This window comes from Chiloscyllium punctatum, chromosome 49 (genome assembly GCF_047496795.1).
Source record: "Chiloscyllium punctatum isolate Juve2018m chromosome 49, sChiPun1.3, whole genome shotgun sequence".
Lineage (NCBI taxonomy): Eukaryota > Metazoa > Chordata > Chondrichthyes > Orectolobiformes > Hemiscylliidae > Chiloscyllium > Chiloscyllium punctatum.
Genome location: NC_092787.1, coordinates 35,580,333 through 35,598,478, shown reverse-complemented (window position 1 = coordinate 35,598,478; position 18,146 = coordinate 35,580,333). Strand labels below are relative to the sequence as shown.

General features: G+C 40.3%; 1 protein-coding gene across 1 annotated transcript; it reads right to left on the bottom strand.

Annotated features, from left to right (window-relative positions):
- Positions 1–3,018: 3,018 nt before the first annotated feature.
- On the bottom strand, positions 3,019–9,969 carry LOC140469272 (uncharacterized). Its single transcript, XM_072565613.1, has 3 exons — positions 9,810–9,969; positions 6,083–6,121; positions 3,019–3,911 (listed from the first exon to the last, which is right to left on the bottom strand). Exons 1-3 carry the CDS (start codon positions 9,967–9,969, stop codon positions 3,019–3,021), a joined length of 1,092 nt encoding a protein of 363 aa, XP_072421714.1.
- Positions 9,970–18,146: the final 8,177 nt, after the last annotated feature.

Here is an 18,146-nt window from a genome sequence, read left to right as displayed (position 1 = left end):
AAATTGAAAGCAATTAATTGTAAATCTGATGATGTTGACCAACTTGAACCAATCCAATAGGAAAGAAATCAATATGTTATCGCCGGGCTAATGACACGGCACTTGGATAGGGAGAGGACAGCCAATTGCCATCTGAAGAGATAAGCAACCTTGATCCTCTCAGAAAAAAGAAACACAATTTATTCATGAAGTTAGACGGCACGTTTCGTGAACATTCCTGACATCACAATTCAACCAAGAGAGGTGTTCAGAGCAGACAAATTCACAGGGAAAAGATCCCGAACAACAGAATCAGTGGAGAGTTAGAGGAATATTCTGGAAGATACATTCCGTGTGAGTTTTGAGAGAGTAAGCTTTAAATTATTGTTTATTTATTCACTGGATGTATATCAATGGGACCTGCAGTTTTTAAGCAGCATACAAATAGAGTTTAATTCAGTGAGTGAATGGGTAGTATTGAGAATGCAACTGTTAAATTTGTTCGGAATTCTGTTCCAGCCTTTTTCACTGTTGGAGTCAGGAAAATATATTTCTTTTTTTATTTCAGAGTGCCCAAAATAATTTCATTTCATTACTCAATTCTTTACAACAGATTGGGGAGTTAGAGGTATGTTATAACCCTTCGCAGTCTTCTTTATTAGATTACAAGGTGAGGTGTTGCTCTCTGGGTGTTTTGGTTTTAATTATCAGAGGGATGACAACCTTCCCTTCGTTACAGTCTGTTTATCTCAAAGATTCAGATGCATGTGATTCACGCTGACTTGGCTGGTTGGAATTAGAATTGCCTTGCTCATAGAAGATAGAGGGTAATGTTGGAAAGGGGTGATTCTTACTAGTGGACCATGAACAGTGGTATTCTGCAGTGATCTGCATTGGGCCTCTACTGTTTTTGATGTAAATGAATTATCTGTTTGAAAATCTAGATGGTTGGGTTAGTAGGTTTGCAGCCAATACAATAATTGATCGATTTGTGAATAATGTGGAAGGTTGGCAAAGGATTGTTCAGTTGGACATATGGGAGGAAAAAGAGCAGATGGAGTTTAATGTGGGTAAGTATGGGTACAGCACTTCGGAAAATCAAGTGCTAAGGAAATGTATCCAGTTAATGGCAGGAGCCTTAGCAGGATTGATGTGGAAAGGGATCTTGGGTACAAGTTCAAAACGCCCAGGAAGTAGCCACACAGGCAGATAGGTGGGAAAGAAGGCCAAATGTATGCTTGCCTTTATTGTTCCAGGAATTGAGTGCAACTGTCAGGTTGTCATGGTACAGTTTTATAGGGTTTTACTTAGGCCACACTTCAAGTATTGCATTCAGTTCTGGTTGTCACATTATTAGTAGGATTTGGAGGCTTTAGAGAGGGTGAAGAAGAGGTTTACCAGGGTGTTGTCTGGATTAGATTGTATGAGAAATAAGGAGAGATAAAAAAAAACTCGGGTTGCTTTCTATTGTGCTGCGATGGATATGGAGAGACTTGGAAGAGGTCTCTAAAATTATGGGATGCCGGGTTACGTTTGACAGTCAGAAGATGTTTCCCAGAGTTGAAATGTCTAATACTGTGGGATATGCATTGAAGGTGAGTTGGGAAAGTTCAAAGGATCCCTGATGAGCAGGCTTTTTGCACAGAGTAAGAGAGGTCTTTGTGGGTGGTGGCATATACAGTCGGGACAATGAAAGGACTTTTGGATTATCAGATGAATACACCAGTAATGGATCTATGTCGATCAAAGGCAGGCAAAAGGAATTAACTTACTTTGGCATCATGTTCACCACAGCATCATGTCTCAAAAGACCCGTTTCTGTTCTGTAATGTCCTATGTTCTATGCAAGATTGCAAGATATTTTTAGATATCATAAAGGTTACAGAGAAGCAAGAGTAAATATTGCACCACTGGAAATGTACCGAGAGAAGTAGCAATAGAGAACAAAGATATGCTGGGGAAACCCTGCATCAGTTTTCCAAGTGGGTGACTCCAGTAATTTACCAGAACCATAAGGAGTCTGGGCAAGGATTGTGTGCATTAGCCACTATTTAGGAGAAGGTGCTGGGAATGCTGAAAGGTTTGAAGCAGGATAAATAACCCGGTCTGGATAGGTTATATCACAGAGTTCCAACGGAGATAGCTATGGAGATTATAAAGGCATTGGTGATGATTCAGGAATCACTGGAGTCAGGTAGCGTCGTAAGGACTGAAAATCACTAATGTCGACATCCTGTTTAAGGAAGGAAAGAGGAAAAAGACAGATAACCTTTGGCTGGTGAGCATGGCTTTCGTCATTTTGAGGACTTTAGTGTTTGTTTTCATGGTTGCACTTGGTGAGCTCATGATAAAATAGGGCAGAAATATCAAGACTTCTCAAGGTTCTGCCTGACAAATCTATCAGAATTCTTTGAGGAGGAAATGAGCAGGTCAGACAGAGGGCAGTCAGTGGACGTGTCTTTGACCAGAGCCATTTAATCCTCGAAAGTTGGAAATTTTTCTGCCTTCGTTTAAATATACTTATTGCTCTAACTTTGACTACCCGCTGTGTTAAACAGTTGCAGATATTAATTACCCTCTGAGAGATGAATGTCCTGTTCATCGCCATCTTAAGCATATGATTACCAGCAATAACTTGTTTGCTAAAACAATAGTCATACACTGAAAGAATATGTTGTTCACAAACCCCATTTGTTTTTATAAATGCACTATTTTGAGAATATAAAAGTGAAACTTGTGAGTGATTCTTATTATTCCTTCCAAACAGTCCAGTCATTCTCCTCAGCACTCGAGTTATTAACCCTTGACTGCCAGCTGTCTAACATGGGGTTTCATTCTGCTCACGTACTTCCTGTCCTCTGGTTGACAATGTTTATTCTTTACCCAGTTTTCTTCCATGCTCCTGTCCATAGCCCAGGCTTATTAACTATGCTCAACCCCGTACATCCATTTACTTTCCATTGTTTAAAACTATGTGAAGTTGTTTTTGTATCCCAGGGGTAATACTTGCCTATTATTGTTTGGATATTTGTGCTGCTCTCAGTTGTTTCGTCTATTCACAAATTTGTGAATAGATATTAGGGGATATTTCAACATGCTCTTCAACTGCTCTCTGAACTTGGACTGAGTAGCCACGTAAATAAATGTGTTTGTGCAACAACTTAAATTTCTCAGCATATAGGCAAGCACTTCAAACATCCCATCAGAACTGACTATGGAATCAACGAAATCAAAAAAATATATAATGTAAACAAACCACAAGAGGATGAAGGTGCCCGATATGGTAAAGAGTAAAATCATCGACTTCCTTCTGCTCTCCATCTCTTGGTCACTGTGTTTTTCGTCTTTTTTGTGATGTTTCAATCCCATACGGGCTCGACTGACCATTAAAATGTGTCTAACTGTCATAATATTGAATAACAGAATTAAACTGAATGGTAATAATGGTGTTAAAACCTTTTCAAACATCCTAAATCCATTCCACCTTGGATCTCTAAAGTAGATTTGCTTATTAGAACAGCGCCATTCTACATTGTTAATTATCCACTTAGGTTTATATCTGAAGTAAATGGGAATGTTTTTTAAACACAGGAGAATGCCAGTTGTGGCTAGAACCACAGTTGCAGTTTTCTTGGTGCAATATTTCATTTTCAGTTTCCGGCAAGAAATGGCAACAAATCGATCAAAAGTGAAAGTCACGGTGAACCAGACAGAACAGTCTATGGCTACACGGATCACAACATAGAGGGGTCGACACATAGAAGTGAGCTTCACGACATTCAATGGGAAATAATAATTGTTGATTCGACGAAGTATGACCTCAGTGATAATGACCAGGAGATCCATCAATGCCATGGCCACCAGGTAACGAGTGGTGCAAGTGGAAAGTCCACACTTTTCCTGGGACAGGATGACAATTGCTATTAAGTTAACTGCAATAAATAAAGAAAGACCTGGTGAGAAAACTTAATTTTTCGTAGACAAATAAATGTTTTTCTGAGAAACGGATTACATCTGTAAAGAAAAACGTGCACTGTGACCATGCCACAATTAAAAACAATCTCCAGCATTAATTTTGCTTTCTGAACCTGTTCTCTCACTGCTCTTGGGATGGATATATATCTCCAATGCATGTCATCTTGAGCAGTACATGGTCATTAACATCAAACAGACAACAAAAGACTGTTACTGAAATTCAATGCGATTTTAGATTAAGAAATAATCCTAGTAATCCTCTGCAATAGCAGCACCAGCATGGTCAGACCCACACTGCCATCCTGCCTTCATGAACATTCCTCTGCAAACACATGACACACAACTGTTGACATTTCAGGAAATAAAAATTGACCATTCCCAATCAGGATGCATTAACTCAGGTTTTTGTCTTTCAGGTTTCTTCAGAATTCCACAAGATTCATAACAAGGTGTAAGTTTCTAATTTACATTGTGAAGGTTCCATCATTATTTTTTCGATGTGTTTAGTGCATGTTAAACAATACTTTATATGTGAATACATATGAACTCTGACACCAGGTGACCTCAACGTTATTGGTTAAATTAGCTTTCGCTGAGACAGATGGTAGCAATATATTTACAGCTCATCTGAAGAATAGCATTTGACTTTAGCAATTCTGTACTTCAAAAATGTTTTCCGAATTTTGGAACTCCTTTTTCTGATCTACTGCTAGTTTCATGCCATCATCTAATATACGTCTCTTATATCTTCTTGAAGAGTTATGGACCGTCTCCTTAAATGTTTCCATTTCTTCTCAGCCCTTATGTTTCCACATTCAAACTTTGCCACCACGTCTTCACCCTGTTGTAATGTATTATTTCAGGTTTATCTTATTCAAGTCTTTCCAAATTGAGTCTGTATTGAATGCTACAGCATTTTATGTTCACTTCTGCCTCTAATACGATTTTAATATTATTCTTGCCACAATAATTTCCCAGCTCTAAAATAACTTGTTTGCTGGTAGTTTGAAACAAGAGTTTTCATTGAAACTTTCCTCAATCAAAACCTTCTGAGTGTGGGATAAAGGAACCCTTGTAAATCTGAAATCACTGCATATCAGGGGACACACTTTCTGCTGGTTAGAGCCATACCTGACATATAGAAAGATGGTTGTGGTTACTGGAGGTTAGTCATCTCAGACAATATAACCACTGCCCTGTAACATCCAATGATGTTACTGTCACTGATTCTCCTGCGATCAACAGACTGGTTGTTAGTACTGAACAGAACATCAACTGGACTCGGCACATAGACACATTGGCTACATAAACAGGTCATGGCTCGGAATACTGATGCGAATAACTCACCACTTGTATCCCTAAAGCCTATCCATCACCTGCAAGGAACAAATCAAAGTGTGGTGGAGTACTCCCACTTGCCTGAATGCTGTAGCTCCAACAACACTCAAGGAACCTGATACCATTCAGGACAAAGCAGCCGGCTTGATTAGCATTACATCAACAAGCATTCATTCCCTTCACCACAAACGCTCAGTGACAGCAATGTATAACATCCACAAGATGGGCTGCAGAAATTCACCAAAGCTCCTCAGATAGCATCATGTAAAATCACAGCCACTTCTGTCAAGGACAAAAGCTGCAAATATACAGGAACCTCATCACTTTCAATTTCACCTCACACCGTAAAATCCTGATGCCAAGCTTCTTACCATTCTGTCTTGAAAATATATTGCCGTTCTTCCATTGTTACTGAATCAAAACATTGGACTTACCTTCCTAATGGCATTTGGCTTCATTCACTTCACATTGACTGCAGCAGTTCAAGAAGGCAACTCACTAACACCTTCTGAAGATCAACCAGGGGTGTGTTATAAATGCTGGCCAGCCAGTGACATCTATATCCCACAAAATGAATAACAGAAAGAATGGTGGTCTAAATCAGTTCTTAATTCTGCCTCTTACATTTCGATTTGTGAAGTGTTTTGTGAAGTTCAATCATCCACAATTGTTCCAAAAGCAGTACTTACAGCTCAATTATTCCCTGTGTGTTTATTTTTTTTAAAAAAATCATCATCTCACAGCCTTATTGTGAAGGTGTTTATTTTATCAGAGACTTCAATTAACTCACTTTTTTTCATCTTCACATGATATCTTGGTTTCGTCTTCACTAAGAAAGACACAAACAAGACATTACAACTGTTGGCAAACACAGATTCCTTGAAGGGAGAGGAACTGACTGATTGCTAGGCAAAAGGTGGTGGGGAACCTGATGAGAATGAATCCTGATAATCCTCAGGGCCAATAAAGCGCATCACAGAACACTAAGGAATTAAAATTAGGAATAGTCAGTGCATTGATGGTTGTCTTTCAAAATTCTGACATTCTGGAATATTTCCTACGAATTGCAAGTTGAGAAATGGTACACCACTTTCGTTTTCTAAATGCAGTCAAACGGAATTGTTGACTGGTTTGACTGACACCATTAGTGGGGAAAGTCTTGAAGTCCATTGGAAAACATTTAATAGCAGTGACAAAGATCAGGTAAACTCAGCAAGAATTTAAGAAAACTAATTCATCCTTGAAAATAATTTGAATTTTTGTGTACATAACTAATAAAGTGGGTCCAAGGAACCATTGTAAGGCGTAATTGGACTTCCAGAGTGCTTTTCAGAAGTTCCACACAGGGATTAGCTTGTAAAATAAAAGGGTGTGGAATTGAGGGCAGTGTACTGACACGATGAACGTGCCAATTGGAGGATGACAGAAAGGAAGCGGAAGAAACGGGATTTCATCTGAGAGGCAGGCAGTGACTGGACAGGTAGCTCAGGGATCCATAACTGACCTCATCTGTTCACAATACATATTAATGTTTTAAATGAGGGAACTTAACCTCTTATCTCTGGCACTGTAGACAACACAAAGTTTGTTGGGCAGGTGAGCTTTGAGGAGTAAGCAGAGATGTTTCAGTGTGTTTTGTATAAGTTGAATGAATGGACAAATTTATAACAGATAACGTATAATGTGGATAATTGTGAGGTTACCAATTTCGCAAATCAGAAAGGCAGATTATTAGTCATATATTGACAGATTGATAAAGTGGGAGGTGTAATGCAGCCTCATTGCCCTTCTGTACGAAACAATGAAGGGTAACCTGCAGGTGAGCAGAAGGAGAAGAAGAGAAGTGACACGATGGCTTTCATGGCGAGAGGATTCCAGTACAAAGCACAATTATCTACCACGATTGCATTAAACCCGGCATAGCAGAACAGTGGCATGAAGAGAGTCTATCAATTAAGATTATGTTCACTGGCCTTCAAAAGAATGAGAGGGGATCTCATCAAATTTCTAAGATCGGAAATAGGCCTGGACAGGTTAACAGACGGAGGACGTTTCTAATGACCTGTGAGTCCAGAATCATTTGTCTGAGTCTGCGGTACGGTAAGGTAATTCAGCACTGAAATAAGTGGAAATTTCTTCACGCAGAGATTGATGAGCCAGTGAAGTTCTTCAGTAAAAAGGCTATTCAGGTGAAAATATTCATGAAGGCTTCCGAAAGAGTTTATAGGTCGCAAGGCATCAAAAGATCTGAGAAGGATGTAAGAAAAGTCTGCCGAGACAGACGATCAGCCAGAATGAAACTAATTGTTCAGGCACACTCAGAATGTCCTACTCCTGCTTCCATTTGTTATTTATTAGGATCTGCCAAATGGGCTGGGTTTGAGAAGTGGTGTTCTGTGGCCGTGGGAAATTATTTTATCACAGTTTCCAACAATAATATCTTGCGAAATCATGGAAACTAAATTCAGATGTTGCTTGATTCAGCACAGAGGTGACCACAGAGCTAACTCCCATCCTTCCAGGGTCCCTTTCTACATTGTGCCTGGGTTTGCTGGAGCTTGGTAAGCTGTTCCTCACAAACCCATGATTGATCCGGCAGATCTCTTTCCCCACACCAACTCAGATGGTGCTCTCAGAGCTTCCACACTCTGTACCCTCTGCTCCATTTGATTGTGCATGTTCAAAACCAAGATATGTTGATAACTGCACTCCCAAATCTCATTCTGAATTGTGTTTTCAAACTCTGAGGTCTCCCTGAAATATCTCCAGCAGTTCACACCACAACTGCCAGCAAAAACTTTCAAGTCCTTCCAGGATCTTTCCAGGAACAGAATTAATTGAAATGCCTATTTGCAGCAAGTTACTTGATGGGTCCGTTACAATACTAATTGAAGGGCTTCAGTGTATTGCTGAACATATGATCAGCTCAGAGTAACTAACACAGGTGTTCAGCGGACAGGCACAGCGCTAGTTTTAACCTGTGAATCAATGTGGGGTTGAAACCTCTTTCCAATACGGACCTGCACAGCCAGCTCCTGATGAATGGGTGATATCCCACACATTCAATTTCATTTTTTCTGAGCTTCATAACACAGCACTGCATCAGAGGAGCAAAAGAACGAGGATAGGGAAAGATACAGCAAGGAAAATCATTCACCTTATAATTGAATAGGGCCATTAATTACTGCAGAATGGTTGCAGAAATAGGGGGAACAATCCGTGTATTTGGACTAACTGGAGGAGTGCGGCCGTCAGGTGTCCAATTGCAAAATGAAACAATTAAATAATGAGACTGCGACATCATGTGAAATGATCAGTTATATAGTAATTTGAATCCACTTAGCAGAACGAGCCGAGACATAACCAAACCAGGCAGAAGACACTTTGTAGATCACGCTGATGCCCTGGTCAGTGAAGTGGACTATTTGCGGATTGTACATGGGCATAGATCACTCTCTTGCTCCATATACCTGCAGTGGTGAATGGAGACAGTGAGGTCTGCAGATGGTGGTGATCAGAGTTGCTGGAAAAACACAGCAGGACAGGCAGCATCCAAGGAGCAGGAAAACTGATGTTTCAAGCCGGAACCCTTATTCAAGAATGTGATAGTGGCCTAGCATGTGGATATTTTCAGGTCCGGAAGTGGTGCTTCCATGCGTTCATGTCTCTGTATCTGTGAAACAGCAGCAAAATACAAGTACTGAGGGAGTGCAGATGTGAAAATCACTATTAGAGACGGAGCAGAGGGAAATCAGTTTCAACATAAACAATTCTCAGAGATTTGAGAACAAGACAGAACGAGACAGAGAGTGATATCATGAACAATGTCATCACGTGTGTGAGAATTTTAAACTGGAGACACTGCAAGAGTTCACAGGAATATATATTGAAGCTCACAGGTATGACAAGGGGAATGGATTTCGGTCTAATTGCTGGAAAAGCTGTGGAATCTTTGGGTGAGCTTTGGTGATGCAGTTTTATGAACAGGGATGGGGTCAGCAGAGTCCTGGGAGTAAACAAACTGGATTTCACATTTTAAACTTTAAGCAGAGGCTGGGTTGATCTGGTGATAAATGTTCTTGTGGGGTCAGTAAATAGAAGTAATAATGGTCAGGATTTGTGTCCAGGAAATCAGGCCTGGAAGAGAGGGATCACTGCATTTGTGGAAAAGCTGTTGAATCTTCATATATTGGCCAAGGATGGAATGGAGTTATATGATGGAAATGTAGTTTTTTTGTCAGAATAGAAGACAAGGATTTTTATGTTTCTAATATGTAAGGAATGATGACAGGAACGCAATGAATCGTAGTTTAAAGATGAAGCTGAGCAATGTCGCTCTTGTGTGCCGACCAGAATCAAAAGGAAAACAGGCAGTTAGCAATGGTTTGCAGAGTGGAAGATATATTCAGAGTCTCATCAGCAGTAATAAGAGCGGCACGGGCAGTAGAATCAATAGAAAGAATAACGATAGAGTTAAACATGGTTTACAGAATTAACAATTTGTTAGTATGACTTACCAGGAACGCCAACAATAGCCAGGATAGGATAAAAAAAGAATTCAGTTATGTACATTATGTAATGGATTCGCAGTGATACTGGAATCTTATCATAAAAAGCAGAAAGGGCCAACAGATCCCAGTATACAGTCCTGTCCATTTCTGTAGCATTCATGTCCATCATTATTAGATTCTGGTTCATTCCAGCCAACTTTATTCTCAGATTCTAATCTCTCCTTTCCTCATCTCTGGAGCTGTTGAGTGTTGAACGTGATGTAGCCTCTGACTCTATGGAATGTCACATTGAAATGAGCCTGTTTTTAACAGAAAAGCGAATTACTCCAGTGTCACAGGTCGAATCTTTGGGGACTAACATTAATTGCAGTCACTAAACAAACAGGTTCATTTCAGCTGGAAAACAGAGCAGCAGGTCAGGAAGTGGAGAGATTGAAGTAAAGGTAGCTGTTAGAATCAATAAATCCAAAAGGAAGGACAGACAGAGACAGGTTAATGAACACACTTGTACTAATGGGCTGAAGTGTGTTTATTTCAACACAAAGAATACTATGGGTAAGTCAGATGAACTTAGAGCCTGGGTGAGGGCAAAGGGCTATGGTATTGCGACCATTACAAAGATTTGATTGAGACAGGGACGTGACTGGCTGCTCACATTGTCAGGGTTTCATGTTTTAGATGAGTGAGACAAAAAGATGAAAGAGATGGAGTAGTTGCATTCCTAATTAGTTAGATGGTCACTGCTACACTCAGAGAGGAGATATACACTGATGAAATATGGGAAGAGCCCATAAATAAGATGGGTAAAATCACATTAATATGATGATTCCACATGACCCAAACAGGCACCAACACATTGATGAATACCTATGTAGGCAGGTTCTGGAATGATACAATATAACAGGGTTGTCAGCGTGGTGACTTTGACTTCCCCACGATTGACTGGGACTCTATTAATGCAAGGGGCTTGGTTGAGACAGACTTTTTTAGGTCAATCCATGAGGGATCTTGAAATAGCATGCAAAAATTTCAACTAGAGGAGAGGCCTTACTGGACTTTGTACTGGCTAATGAGCTCGCCAGTTGACTGACCCACCAGGGGGAGAGCATTTTGAAAACAGTGATCAGAATTGGTTAAGGAAGAAATGGAGGGCTTGCAGACCCCGGTCATGGTGAATGAATATAAAAGGTCTGGATGTCCATGAAGAAGATGAAGTATTGGGTTCAGGGAAACATAAGCCTTGGAGGAAGTGGAGGCTGTGGTTGTTGTCCCAAACATATGCAGGAAGCTCCTGGACAGGGGGTGGCGGGGGGGAGTGGGTGGATAGCATGGTATTGTGGTATGTGGAGATGGGTTCAGTGGGGCAGGCGCAGGCTGAGACGATGGGTTGGCTGGGGTGGTCAGGATTGTGAATCTATGACGGTGGGCAGGAGTCTTGTTGGAAAAAGTATTTGCAGTCGTTCAGCGCTACGGGCTCTGTTGTTTTAATCAGTACATCTTTTCTGACACTTATAATGCTGAACTTTTATTATCTTTTATTTTACTTCCTAACATTTCACCCTTCAGTGTGGTAATTTTACACAGACTGGAGAAATTCCTGAAGGTGGTGAGTGCTGAAGGACTGAGAGAGCTTACATTGACAAGGAATGATGAAAATGTGAAGTAGTTTATACAGATAAGGAGAATTGTGGTGTTCTGGAGAACGATGCAAAGTGTAGGAAGTTTACTGAGTCTCAAACAAGTTATAATTGTACAAAGGACTGTAAGATGTTGACAAGGTTACAAAGATAAGAAGAGTATATTTTTATGCGCAATGTCCACAAATGAGAGGGTGTGTCCAGGTTTGGAATTTCGTTACAAAAATATGAAGGACCACAGGGCCTGGGCAGCTTTACAGAGAGAGTGGAGGATTGTAAAGCATAGGGGAGATAATAAATAATGAAATGTTTCGTGCAATTACAGAACTGGTAAAAGAAAATGCTTTTCACAAGTCAATGGTTTGCAGAGACCTTCCAGACCTCCTATGGCATGGGGATCGAGTGTTTGTCGGACTTGTGTCAAACGAGTGAGATAAAGACAAACTTTCGTGTTAATGCTAATAAAAATAGAGAGAGAATAGTCGGAATATGGGAGGGTGGTATTCATGGGATTACTGATGATAGAACCATAAGACAGATGAGCAGAATTATACCATTCAGTCAATTGAATTTCCATTCAATTGAGTTGATCTGGTTGTCCACTTTACTGTCTTTGGCCAGATTGAAAGCAATTAATTGTAAATATGATGATGTTGATAAGCTTGAACCAATCCAAACCAAACCACTCCTGGGATAATGACAGGGCACTTGGACAGAGAGAGGAGAAGAAATTGCCATCTGAAGTGATAAGAAACCTTGATACGCTCGAAAAAAGAAACACAATTTATTCATGAAGGTAGACGGCACATTTAGCGAACATTCCTGACATCACAATTCAACCGAGAGAGGTGTTCAGAGCAGACGAATTCACAGAGAAAAGATCCCGAACAACAGAATCAGTGGAGAGGTAGAGGAATATACTGGAAGACACATTCCGTGTGAATATTGAGAGAGTAAGTTTTAAATTACTTTTTTTATTCACTGGATTTATATAAGTGGTACCTTCAGTTGTGAAGCAGTACATAAATAGAGCTTAAATCAGTGAGTGAATGGGTAGTAGTTAGGAAGTAATTGTTAAATTTATTCGGAATTCTGTTACAGTTTCGTTCACTGTTGGAGTCAGGAAAATAAATTGTTATTTGTTAATTTCAGAGTGAGCAAAATAATTTCATTTCATTATTCAATTCTTTACAACAGATTGGGGAGTGAGAGGTAGGTTATAACCTTTCTCAGTCTTCTTTATTTGATTACAATGTGAGGTGTTGCTCTCTGGGTGTTTCAGTTTTAATTATCAGAGGGATGACAACCTCCCCTTCGTAACAGTCGGCTCATCTAGAAGATTAAGGTGCATGGGATTCACGCTGACTTGGCTGTTTGGAATCAGAATAGCTTTGCTCAGAGAAGATAGAGGGTAATGTTGGAAGGGGGTGATTCAGACTGGCAGACCGTGAATGGTGGTACTCTGCAGTGATCCATTTTGGGCCTCTACTGGTTGTGATGTAAATGAATGACCTGGATGAAAATCAAGATGGTTGGGTTAGTAGGTTTGCCGCCAATACAATGATTGATGGATTTTTGGATAATGTAGTAGTATGTCAAAGGATTGATCAGTTGGACATATGGGAGGAAAAAGAGCAGGTGGAGTTTAATCCGGGTAAGTATGTGTACTGCACTTCGGATAATCAAATACTAAGGAAAAGTAGCCAGTTTCTTGAGGTATAAGTTCAAACTTCCCAGGTTGTGGCCACACAGGTAGATATGGTTGGAAGGTAGGCCCAATGTATACTTGCCTTTATTGTTTAAAGAATTGAGTGCAACTGTCAGGTTGTCATGGTGTAGTTTTATAAGGCATGACTTCGGCCACACTTCAGGTAATGCATTCAGTTTGGGTTGTCACATTATAAGTAACATTTGGAGGCTTTGGAGAAGGTGTAGAAGAGGTTTACCAGGGTGTTGTCTGGTTTAGAATGTATGAGGAACAAGGAGAGGTGAGATAAACTCGGGTTGCTTTCTTTGATGCAGCGATGTATATGGAGAGACTTGGTAGAGGTCTCTAAAATTATGGGATGCCGGGATAAGTTTGATAGTCAGAAGGTGTTTCCCAGGGTTGAAATGTCTAATACTATGGGATATGCATTGAAGGTGAGATGGGAAATTTGAAAGGAGCCATGAGGGGCAGGTTTTTACACAGAATAAGAGAAGTCTTTGTTGTTGGTGGCATATCCAGTCGGGACAATGAAAGGACTTTTGGATTATCAGATGAAAACACAAGTAATGGATGTATGTTGATCAAAGGCATGCAGAAGGAATTAATTTATTTTGGCATCATGTTCGCCACAACATCATGTGTCAAAAGGGCCCATTCCTGTTCTGTATTGTCCTATGTTCGATGCAAGATTGCAAGATTTGTTTAGATATCTGGTTGCAGAGAAGCAAGAGTAAATATTGAACCGTTGGAAATGTACCTGGAGAAGTAGCAATAGAGAACAAAGAAATACTGGGGAAACCTTGCTTCAGTTTTCCCAGTGGGCAACACCAGTAACTTACCAGAACCATAAGGAGTCTGGTAGGGGGTTGCGTGCAGTGTCCACTACTTAGGAAAAGGTACTGGTAATGCTGAAAGGTTGAAGGTGGATAAATGACCCAGACTGGATGGGTTACTTCACAGGGTTCCAAAGGAGATAGCTGAGGAGATTGTAAAGGCATTAGTGACGATTCAGGAATCACTGGAATCAGGTAGCGTCGTGACGAGTGAAAATCGCTAATGTTGACATCCCAGTTTAATGAGGGAGAGAAGAAGAAGACATATAAGCATTGGATGGTAAGCCTGGTCTTGTTCATTTTAAGGACTTTAGTGTTTGTTTTCGTGGTTGCGATTGGTGAGCTCATGATAAAACGGGGCAGAAATGACAAGACTTCTCAAGGTTCTGCCGAACAAATCTGTCAGAATTCTTTGAGGAGGAAATGAGCAGGTCAGACAGAGGACAGTCAGTTGATGTGTCATTGACCAGAGCCATTTAATCCACGAATAATTGCAAATTTTTCTGCCTTCGCTTTAATATACTTATTGCTCTAACTTTGACAACTCGCTGTGTTAAACAGTTGCAGATATTAACTACCCTCTGAGAGGTGAATGTCCTGTTCATCGCCATCTTAAGCATATGATTACCAGGAATAACTTGTTTGCAAAAACAATAGTCATACACTTAAAGAATATGCTGTTCACAAAGCCCATTTGTTTTTATAAATGCACCAGTTTGAGAATGTAAGAGTGAAACCTGTGAGTGATTCTTCTTCTTCCTTCCAAACAGTCCAGTCATTCTCCTCATCACTCCAGTTCATGTCCTCTTCAACGAGTCACATTGTATATTTTCATTATTAATTCTGTTGTTTTGTTTTCTTGACAGCAGTTATCTATTTACTGGGCTCCACATGTTTGGGTTCAAGGAGGAAAGCAATTGGTCAAACCACATAATTTGAGAGAAAACAGAATTTCCTTACAAGATTTCCAAATGAAACCAAACAAAAAGAACAGAATACTGAATAACTTAACGGATCCGATAACCCAAAAGATTATCCCAATTTAATGATGCTGTTCCAAATGCTTGCATCAATCCCCGTAAACACGCTTCAGTATACAAGGTAAAATCAACCCCAGGGTCTTACAGGAGAGCACTCAGAGAGAGAGAGAGAGAGAGAGAGAGAGAACCAGCCTGGACCTGCTTCTTTGCCCCCAGCAGCTTCAGCTGCCTGACTGCATTCAGTGAATCGCCAGACTGCCAAACCAGAGCAATCTGAGCTGGGAGAACTGACCACTCCTCTTACATTGTGCAAGTTTTTTTTTATTTTAAAATTAAAACTATTTCGCCAGTGACAGTACCTGTTAGCTCTAATCAACCTAGCCCTTAAACCTTGAAATCTGTGCCTCTTATGACATCAGCATGAAAAACACAAGACCAACATCAGCATCGTCACACAACAACTTTCTGTGCTGCACTTTGTCAACAGTCTTCTGGAAATCCAAACAGATCACGTCCACTGGCTCTCCTCTGTCTAACGTTCTCATTCCCTCCTCAAAGAATTCTGACAAATTTGTCAGGCAGAATCTTGCAAAGTCTTGCTATTTCGGCACTACTTTATCATGAGCTCACCAATTGCATCCATAAAATCAAACTCTCATTTCCTAAAAATGACCAAGGCCATGCTGACCAGCCAATAGTTATCTGTCTTCTTCCTCTCTCCCTCCTTAAACAGAGATGTCAACATTGGCCATTTTCAGTCCTCACGATGCTACCCGACTCTAGTGATTCCTAAATCACCACCAATGCCTTTACAACCTACTCAGCTATCTCCTTTGGAATCCTGTGATGTAACCCATCCAGTCTGGGTTATTTATCCATCTTCAAACCTTTCAGCATTCCCAGCACCTTCTCCTATATAGTGGCCACTGCACTCAATCCTCTCCCAGACCCCTCATGGTTCTGGTAAATTACTGGTGTCACCCACTGGGATAAACTGAGGCAAGGTTTCTCCAGCATTACTTTGTTCTCTATTGCTACTTCTCCAGGTGCATTTCCAGTGGTTCAATATCCACTCTCGCTTCCCTGTAACCTTTATGATATCTAAAAAATCTTGTAATCTTGCGAAGAACATACGACACAGGACAATACAGACCAGGAACGGATCCTTTGACCCATGATGTTGTGGCGAACATAATGCCAAATTAAATTAATTCCCTCTGCATGCCTTTGATCGACATACATCCATTACTTGTGTATTCATTTGATAATCCAAAAGTCCTTTCATTGTGCCAACTGTATTTGCCACCGTCAACAAAGATGTCTCTCACACTGTTTAAAACCCTGTCCCTCATGGCTCCTTTGAAATTTCCCATCTCACCTTAAATGCACGTCCCATATTATTAGACATTTCAACTCTGGGAAACACCTTCTGATTGTCAAACATATCCCGGCATCCCATAATTTTAGAGACCTCTACCAAGTCTTACCATATCCATCGCTGCACCAGAGAAAGCATCCCGAGTTTTTCTAACCGTTCCTTGTTTCTCATACATTCTAATCAAGACAACACCCTGGTAAACCGCTTCTACACACTCTTCAAAGCCTCCAAATCCTACTTATATTGTGACAACCAGAACTGAATGCAATACTCGAAGTGTGGCCCAAGTAAAACACTATAAAACTGCAACATGATACACAATTCCCTGAACAATAAAGACAAGCCTACATTGGCCTTCTTTCCCAAACTATCTACCTGCGGGGCCACTTTCTGGGAATTATGAACTTGTACCCCAAGATCCCTTGGCACATCAACGCTGTTCAGGCAAGTTCTTAACTGGATACTTTTCCTTAGCATCTGATCTTTCTAAGTGCAGTACCTATACTTACCCGGATTAAACTCCGCCTGCTGTTTTCCTCCCATATGTGCAACTGATCTATCCTTTGACAAAGTTCTACATTATCCACAAATGCATCAATTATTGCATTGGCTGCAAACCTAATAACCCAACTACGTAGATTTTCACCTAGGTCATTCATTTATATCACAAACAGCAGAGGTCCAATACCGATCAGTAAATCCAATTCCAAACATCCAATTCAGCGTGAATCCCATGCATCTTAATCTTCCAGATGAGCCGACTGTTACGAAGGGAAGGTTGTCATCCCTCTGACAATTAAAACTGAAAAGCCCAGAACACCTCTCTCAGTCGAATTGTGATGTTAGGAATGCTCGATAAATGTGCCGTGTACCTTCACAAATAAATTGTTTTTCTTTTTTCTGAGAGAATAGAGCTTTCTTATCTCTTCAGATGCCAATTGGCTCTCTTCTCTCCGTCCAAATGCCCTGTCACTTTCCCGCCAATAACATATTGATTTCTTTACAATTTGATTGGTTTAAACTTGTCAACATCATCAGATTTAAAATTAATTGCTTTCAATCTAGCCAAAGAGAGCAAAGTGGGCTTGAGGATTATCAGATCAACTCATTTGGATGGAAATTCAATTGACTGATTGGTGTAAATCTGCTCCTATGTCTTATGGTTTTATCATCATTAATTCCATGAATATCACCCTCCAGTATTCCTACACTGCTGTCTCTGTTTGTATCAGCATTAACTCGAAAGTTTGTCTTTATCTCAGTCATTTAGCACAAGTCCGACAAACACTAGATCCCGATAGCACAGGCTGTCTGGAAGGTCTCTGCAAATCATTGACTTGATGCTAAAAACATTGATTTATCTTTCTGTAATTACATGAAGCATTTCATTATTTTCTATCTCACCTATGCTTTACAATCCTCTACTCTCCCTGTCAGTAACATCTTCCTGATGTAAGAACAACCTCTATCACAGTGAACTGCATGATAGCAGCAACACAACGCTGCTCTCATGCAATCATCTTCAAATAAGAAAACGCTCCTTATTTCGGTGATGTCCTGATTTAACTATAACTTGTACAATCTCCAGATAATTCTCCATATGCATCTTGTTAATTAATAAGCTGTCATCATTTCTACAATCCTCCATAGTGCCGTAAAGCTGTCCAGGCCCTGTGGCCCTCCATATTTTTGTCACAATCTCCAAACCCAGACACACCCTATCAGTTGAGGACATTGGCCATAAACATAAACTCTCCTTGTCTTTGTAACCCTGTCTGCATCCTACAGCTCTTTGCAACATTATAAT